Source organism: Puccinia triticina, chromosome 14A (assembly GCF_026914185.1).
Source record: "Puccinia triticina chromosome 14A, complete sequence".
Taxonomy (NCBI): Eukaryota; Fungi; Basidiomycota; class Pucciniomycetes; order Pucciniales; family Pucciniaceae; genus Puccinia; species Puccinia triticina.
Genome location: NC_070571.1, coordinates 3,256,860 through 3,265,243, shown reverse-complemented (window position 1 = coordinate 3,265,243; position 8,384 = coordinate 3,256,860). Strand labels below are relative to the sequence as shown.

The 8,384-nt window shown below is 46.9% G+C and overlaps 2 protein-coding genes across 2 annotated transcripts; both read left to right on the top strand.

Moving 5' to 3' along the window:
- Positions 1-152: 152 nt before the first annotated feature.
- Positions 153-3,272, top strand: PtA15_14A316 (uncharacterized protein; the record flags this gene model as incomplete). The annotated part of the gene is made up of 10 exons (XM_053163019.1): positions 153-167; positions 273-401; positions 545-787; positions 862-985; positions 1,055-1,212; positions 1,303-1,523; positions 1,610-1,776; positions 1,872-1,899; positions 2,046-2,622; positions 3,189-3,272. 10 exons carry the CDS (start codon positions 153-155, stop codon positions 3,270-3,272), a joined length of 1,746 nt encoding a protein of 581 aa, XP_053026987.1.
- A 556-nt stretch (positions 3,273-3,828) lies between these two features.
- PtA15_14A315 (uncharacterized protein) lies at positions 3,829-8,259 on the top strand (the record flags this gene model as incomplete). Its single annotated transcript, XM_053163018.1, has 16 exons — positions 3,829-3,874; positions 3,951-4,461; positions 4,543-5,086; positions 5,196-5,281; positions 5,583-5,605; positions 5,784-5,899; positions 6,044-6,166; positions 6,250-6,322; positions 6,428-6,543; positions 6,650-6,749; positions 6,834-6,969; positions 7,062-7,244; positions 7,324-7,364; positions 7,460-7,839; positions 7,954-8,131; positions 8,225-8,259. 16 exons carry the CDS (start codon positions 3,829-3,831, stop codon positions 8,257-8,259), a joined length of 2,691 nt encoding a protein of 896 aa, XP_053026986.1.
- Between the last annotated feature and the right edge of the window lie 125 nt (positions 8,260-8,384).

Here is an 8,384-nt window from a genome sequence, read left to right as displayed (position 1 = left end):
CGGCTCAGAAATCAAATGTTGACCTGACGAAGGGTGCATCTAGGTTGCCTTTTGGAATGTCATCTGTATGAGGGGGCATTATCACTCAGCTTCTGTAGGAGCAAAAATAATCTTTAGACTTGAGCAACATAAGCCATTTGTACCGTGGGGAAATGAACGCGTCCCAGGTCAGGCATTTTGCGAGGGTTCCCCTAGCAGGAAAAAGCACATGCAGAGAAAGTCTTGAATTTTTTTGAGAGATCCATCCTTGTTCTTGGTTCGCTCTGCTCAAGAGATGTTGGACGCCAATCTTTACACTCTCAGCTTCGTTCGCTCCACAAGCGAGCCTGATAAGCTATTCCTCATCCGAGAAGTTAGAACCCACCGGCGAGTCCGTTTATTTTTGTCTCCGGGCACCTGAAGTAAGTAGTATCCAGCTTTCTTTCCGTCTCAGCGCTCTCTTCAGCTAGTCCAAAAAACATCGAAGGAACATCCCTCTCAGCAGCTGGAAATGCAGACATCTAATATTTACTTTTGGGAATGGTTTATATCTCGAAATCAAAAGGGTAGCGAGACTAGGATCGAATTATACCATGCCTCAACCCTGGCACCATTAGGCGTATTCCAACACATCTCCTCCAAGCTCAAGTTGATCTCTTTAGCCAATCCATCGACGACCATCGAACTGAAAAACTCGGGGTATATGAAATTCGAATGGGCGTTCTATTTTGATAGGATCCTGAAGTTTTGCTGGAAGAAAGATATCATCGGGATGCCTGGTAGCAAGAGAGGCTATACATGTTGGATGGTGTGTGTTCCTACCCCAACCTAGTATCCTCACTAGATCTACTCATCACTTATATGCTCTGTTTCGTTCTCAAGTGTCAAAAACCAGACTCAGATTTTCCATGTGCAATATATCGACCAGGCACTTCAACCGTCCCGCCATCGTGCCAATTTTTGGGCTTCAATATTCGTCGGATCGAGTGTCTACAAGATCCACGGGGTGAGTAGCCCATAAAAATTGCTCGTGTCTTGAAAAGGCTCTGAGACTAATCTCTCAACTGTTTGTTAGGCCTTGAGTTTGCGATCATACTCGCACTACTCGGGTTCACTGAGGGGGCCACCGATCACGAGCCGCGCCGAAGTCCACCCGCCTCTCCGGCCCATCCAGCACGATTAATCTTGCCGGGACCGGAAGCCAGCTTGCTCGCAAGTTCCTGTGAACCACCGGTGCGCTATTTATACATATCAACCGAACGCGCTCGTTATGTTTCTCTCCACGTTACATTCACGTTACATCGCTCGAATTCCTTTTGACAGGGCGCTAACGAGCTCCGTGTGACGGAGAGCAGCGTAATATCTGACCTGGTAGCGCGAAGCCACAAGCTGCTTGAAGACCCACTCTTCCTCTACCTTTCGCTCCATGCCCTCACGCCCGAAACATTCCAACGAGCCGCTGCCGTTGCTGACCAGATCAAACGCGACCATCTCGAGAGGTGTGGAGAAGAACTCTACCAATACCGCGTAGAAGACATGATGAGGTTTAGCCATTTCCATTTCTTCTTGTTCTTACGATACCCTCCAATCCACTGACCTACTCCAAACCACCTCTTGTTAATAATGATAGTCAAGAAATGGCTGGTGGGCGGCCCGTGTCTTTATCTGCTTCGGCTTCGCAAGCTTTGATGCCATGCCCCCTCAAGATCTATTTGTCCCGGACCTCCTTGGACGGACTGCTCCCAAAATTAGTCACTATATCCTCACCTAACACCAATAAGAAGTTTGGCAAACCTTGTGCCTTTTCTTTCCATAGGCCTCAAGTCGAAACCAGACCAAGCTCATTTCACGGCCCTTTCTCTTCCTCCTCTATGCCACAAAACTCGTTACAGTCTCGATTCATCTCCGGCGTTCATCGACGTAATTAACTTTTTTTCTGCTTCTTTCTCCTAAAAGGTCATACATTATGGAAATTTTATTGAAATTTCTCCTTCACTTTTCCTTCCTTACATGCGGTGTGTGTGCCCTTCTTTTTGGTGATTGTCTGGGTATCTGTGCTATTTCAGCGTTCAGCAAGATAGCTTCAATCGCCAACTTCTCATCAAGATCAAGCGCGTACTACCAGCACACCATCATCCCTATTATCTTTCAGATGAAGAAGAGCAACAGGAGGAGGAGGCACAAGCCGAACAAACAAACCAAAAACATTGTTCAAAAGTTCAAGATCAAGACGACACAAAAGAAGAAGACGAGCGATCAGTCGACAACCCACCAAAAGCAGATGGACCGGACACGATCAAGAAGTCCGACAATAGTCCACAAACCGAGCCGCTCATGATCCGTGTCAACGAACTGAACCCGATTGCTGACCAGTCAAGGCGCAACACGCTGCTAATGGTCACGGAGAAAACCCAGAGTCGGGAGAGCATTCTTAGCGCCCGGGAGCGTTGCCCGGAGAGTTTTGACCCCACCAGGTTCCGTGCGGACGAGCGCCGTCGAAGTAGTGAATACCTCCGTGCATCGAGCGATGGGCACAGTTTGAGCCGACAAACCAGCCTCACCAATCCGTCGTCAGACAGCACTAGCACCAGTTATGGGAGTCGGCTCGAGCGGGCCGAAAGCGTTCGAAGCAAGTCCAGTTCGGTCCGCTCGACCGCCTCCTCTTTCGTCGAGATCATCCTCTCCTCCTGCTGCCAGACCTACTCCGCCGCTTTCTCCCCCTCCCCATCCGTCCCAAAGAATCACATCCATTCCCCCCTCAAATGTATCGCTCGCAAAAATCACTCCGTATGGAAACGTCTTAGCGCCTGCTCTTGTGTCTTGCCCTCCTCTAAAAATCTCCCTCCTGATTCTACCACTTCCACTACTACTGCTAACTCCTCCGATTCCATCTCTAACCTTTTCTCTAGAAAGGTCAACTTGTTTTGATTTCTGTAGTCATCCTCTTCCCCTCTGTCTCTCCATGACAAACACCTGTTTTATATAAATCCTTGCTCTATGAATACAAGTATAACCGTATACCACGTCGTTCTTTTCTCTCTTTTTTGGGTTTTACTTTCACATCACAATCTATTCTTTCGCTTGTTTGTTGTTCATATGCATTGAGCTTATATCTTTATGTGTGACTGTTTATGTAGTGATATAAGTTTGTACCAGCAGGCAGTTTCTTCCCCTTGACTGCAATGACCTATGTATGTGTTTATATGAAGTGGTGCACCTCCTTTGGATCAGTTTGGATCCCTTTGAGCACCGGACTGAGAGCTGCTTGGAGTGTTGACTTCCCGCTGGTCTAAGTCAAGTCTCTCCTTCAACATCTGCAACGGTGACTGTAAGACACTGGTTGCACTGCGCTAACGGGAGGGGGGTCAGCTCTAGTCAGCTCTGGAGGATGTTTCTCTCGACATAATAGTATGAATGAATACGCACATGGCATGGTTTGGGCTGGAGTAAGATGTGAACTTACGCAGAGCTAATGCGGTAGACCAAGCTGTATGTACACCAGAAGAATCTCAGGACCTTCGCTGCAAAGCTGAGGGTATAAGGAGGGCAGATATGTGTTGCACTAGCTTGGTAAAGGTCAGGTGCTCTTGGCAGCTTGTTCCTACATAAATATGTAGCTATAGGTGTGCATGCTTGGCGGCCAGCTGACTCTTCTGAAGTTCTGAGGATGCTTCGAGGCTGTGTCACTGTGACCTGCCGTCCAGTCAGGGGTGGAAGCAGGTGGTGGTGCTGGTGGTGGTTGGCTGCTTATGTAATCAAGTTGATACATTCTGTGTTTGCTGCATTCGACCTGTTCGATCGAAAACCCGGAGAAACCATCTTCAACACCAACGAGGAGACAAGACCACCATGTCAACAGGAGCGTATTCCCAAAATGAGATCGAAAGACTAGCCGGTAAGTCCATCAGATTGAAAAACCATTCAGCTGTCAACAAAGAACTCATGCCTGGACATGTTTTCATTGTATTCAGATTCAATCGTCTCGTTGGATCCAGCCTCAGCAGACCAAAGCCCTATGAGAACTGATGCAAGCTCTACACAAGACAACCAGGAAGACAACGAAAATCGTATGGAGGATGGACAAGGGCCGGCGAAGGGTATGGTGGAGTCCGGCGCCAACGAGCAGGGCGCATGCCACCATCAATTCTACACTGAACTGCCGATCAGGCTTGTCTTGTTAGACTTTGAAGTCGAGAAGGAGCTCCGCTTCGCCTTGACCGAGCTCTGCGAGCACTCCGTCCGGAACAACATGAACATGGTCTCACTGCTCAATCACTCAAATCATCCCCACCACGCTCTGTCGGAGTCAATCGACCAGAACGCCGTCGATTTCTTTAACCAATCTATTACTCAATCTAGGATCACTACTGACCTCCGCAGCCCAAACTTCAAACACTCTCATCATAATCTCCCAAATCACGATGGTAACCTCCATAATCAGAATCCTACCAGCCTTCAGCCTGAGTTTTGGTGGTTTCTCCAGTTGAGAATCGTCTTTCTTTTTTGGACAATCAACACCCTTCAGCTAAATTTTGCAATTTCCATTTTTTTTGTTCTTGAAAGGTTTATCAAGCAGCAGGAAGGAGAGGAGGAGGTTGGGGAGACGAAGGAGGAAGAGGGGGGACGAGCGGGCCGGCTAGAGATCAGCACCTCGCATCCAAATTTCTACGAGTTCTCAAACAGCCATCCGGGGTACCTAGCCGACGTCCTGAACTCATTACGAGCAGGCGAGAGAGGGGTATTGGAGCGGTTTGTGGTGACGGTACGGTATAGACGAAGGAGCGAGGCCTTCAGGGCGCTCGGTCATCTCCTTGGACTCACCCGTCACTATCATCCCTCTTCACTCTCTGCCGGTACGCATGATTCAAAAAAAAACTACCGGAAAAACGGCTTCAGTCCGGGCGCCACATGGGATCCTAGAGCCTGCCAAGCCATCGTTGACCTCTTACATCAGAGACACGAAACTTGTAACTTCGACTCCCTGGGACTCATGGTCGACTGCTCTAGGAACGGCGTTCTCAAAGTCCAGAGAGTCAAGGAACTCTGTAGGTTTATCGCCCTGATGGGCTTGAACGTCTTGCAGTTGTACACCGAGGACACCTACCAGGTAATTATTTTTTCCTTTCATTTTTCTCTCTCTTTTGTGATTTTAGGAGCTAATCCTACTCGTTCTGTACATGTTTCTTCCCCGTTTTTTCGACAATGAATGGTGTTAGATCCAAGGCGAACCTTTTTTCGGCTACTTTCGCGGCCCTTACACCCAGCTCGAGCTGAAAGAAATCGACGATTACGCTTATGAACTGTTCGTCTGTCTTAACCAATCCCCTTGAACTTCCCCTTTCCTCTTCTTAATCTCGCCTCGGACATAACTCGAACTTACATCATTTTTTTATTTCATTTTTCCTTTTGGGGAATATTGGGATGGAATCTTGAATGTTTCTCTATCTTGCTATTGATTGTCTAAACTACGACTCGCCACAATTGATTGCACAATTATGCACTGACAAATTCTGCTTGAATAATAATTATTCCTGTTGCGTTTGTGATTGATTTGTTTGATTATGTGAATGAATGTCGAATGGGACAATGGACGACAATGTAAGCGGAATAGAAGTAGTTGCATGTAGTAAGTCTATCACTTCAATTACATCTTACTTCTTTCTTCCCAATACCCTTCTCCGACAATCCCACATCATGCACCAAAAAGCAAGGTACTTTGTGAAGAGAAAACAAAAATCTGATAAAGCCAATTTCTGACTTGTGGATGGTCCGGATGTGTATGTGTGCTCTTTTCTTTTGAGCAGTTCAAACATTGGGTCATCTTGGCCAGATGCTCCAGTGGCCTCGGTTTGGCGGGATGAGAGATACAAATGAAATCCTGCTTGTTGGAAGCCAGGAAACATATGGCTTTATTGAGAAAGTTGGCCCCTATTCTTTCTCTCTTTCCCGTCAAACCCCTCGAAGAAGATTTATCTTACATCTCTCTCACCTTTTTTTTTTTTTCTTTTTTCACCAACAATTCTTTCTTTTTTCTTCCCTTTGTGCGCTTTTGATGATACATTAGATGATTCAGGCGATCACTAGCCCTCTTAGAAGTAAGAAGATTCATATCGGAATGGATGAAGCTCATGGAGTTAGTGAAGGCAGGTATCGACAACTGTTTGGGGACAAAGATAGCTGTCAAGTCGTTCGTCTCCTTTTCTCTACACAATTCTAATCAGATCGGCGTCATTGGAAATAGTTCTAACTTTTCTCAATCTTTCTTATTAGTTTACGGATCACTTGAATAAGGTTAATCAAATCTGTGCAAAGATGGGTTTGAGGCCTATGATCTGGTCTGATAGTCAGTCGTCTCCCCGTTTTCCTCGCCGATCTCTTTCCTCCCCCTACTTGCCTTTCTGACATCAATTTAAATGTGGCCCACTTGGAACAACTTCTACCGGGTCAGTGCTGTTCTGTCTAGCGGCTAAGAATAACTCTTTGGGCGGGTACTACGACTCAAGTAACCCGGCAACACCCGAATTAGTCCAATCCATCCCGCCGGAAATCGAGCTTGTCTATTGGGTATCCATCTCACCACTGTTTCCCTCATCCAAAATTGCCCAGAAAATTCAATCCAATCGCTTGATTTCTTTCTCTCTGAAAAAATCCACTTGGGTTGACTACTTAGGATTATTATCACACTACCTCGGCTCCTTATGTCAACAAGATCAACCAGCACCGGGATCTTAATTTTAAGTCGCCAGCCATGGCCAGTGGCATCTGGACCTGTACGTCGTCTTCTAGTTCCCTTTTTTGACAAATAAGAACAAATTGTTTCCTGTGGTTAATTAATTGTTTTTTTATTACTTCAGGGTCGAGATTTTGGACCGCTTTGCCGTTTACGATTGAGACGATTACGGCGAGTATGAAAGCTATTAAGAATCCCCAGTCGGGTGTCAAGCATGCCCTTACCACGATCTGGGGAGACGAAGGAAATGAATGTGATATGTGTGTTCTGTTGATACGCTGATGCACTAATTCCCGCTTAAAAAGTCAATTTCTATCCCCCTCTTTCTTTTTCTTTGGGGGCGGTTTTACAGTTGGTCAGCATTACCTGGGCTGTTGTTCTATTCAGAACATGCTTATTCGGCCAAGTCGGAGATCGATGTCCGGCTCTTGAAAAGCAAGTTCGACGGGATCTGTGGCGGATCGTTTGATGACTTTGTCTTCGCTTCCAAGCTCGATGACTTGCAACCTGAGAACCAGTTGATCGATGATAAAGCGTCCGTCATCTCTCTCTTTCCCGACATGTATTGTTGTATATTGACTTAACCGACCTTTTTGGCGGTTTCTGCCTTTCAGTCGGTTTACGCCTAATCTTAGTAAATGGTTGATTTGGGAAGGTAAATGAGGTTCTCGGGTCTTGCCAAAAAAACCCTACCGAGCGCGCATAAAAACTCACAGCCCTATGTTTGGTCTTTGACCGAAACGCCTGTAGAGCCTTTCTTTTCGATTTTATCGCCTCAATACGCTGGATACGATCTCGAAACGCACTACAACCGGCTATCGAAATATTTAGATGAGGCGATGGGAGGCGGGGGAAGATTAGAAAACGCGCACAATGCAAGAGGGCATGAATGGACGAGGACGATGGAACACCCGTTGAACTCGCGGCTGATGCTACCGAACCTGATTGCCAAGGTGCTGGGATTAAAGTGCCATCTCCGGGACCGATTGGTGCACGCCTATCGACAGAATGATCGCGAGGAACTCGTTGCGCTTGCCGGTCCGGGCCCGCTCTCGAGACTTAGTCGATTGAGGGCATTGTGCGATCAGACCTGGAAGTACCATCGGGACTTGTGGATGTTGATGTATAAAGTAAGCTCGCCTTCGTTCGACTCTTCATCTGCCTCGCCGTTCCTTCCTTTCTTCACAACTCAACATCACTCTCTTTCTCTCTCTTTGTCTTGGTCGACGGCGTTGTCTGGTTAGCCGTTTGGATGGGAGGTCTTGGATCTACGCTATGGTGGACTGAGGGCCCGACTGGAAAGCATGCACGAACGGCTAATGGCCTATCTCGATCCATGTAACTCGTCCGTCGTGCGGATCGAGGAGCTTGAAGTGGAGACAGAGCTAGTCTATCCGACCAGTGGTGCGGTGATGATGCTTGGTAAATCCCAGTCTCCCTTCGTCAATTTTTTTCTCCACTTCTCCATCAATCTCTGATCTCACTCCTCCTGAATGCTATCTCTTTGTTGATCAGATTACCATCGTGTCAGTCGGCCACAATATTGTTGATCGGATGATCTCAAAGCCATCACTTGTACATGTGTATATGTGTTTACGTGTATGTATGTATGTATGGATACATGTATATCACCCCCATGAAACCTTCATCTTGCCTTTTCAAAAGAGATCGCGGT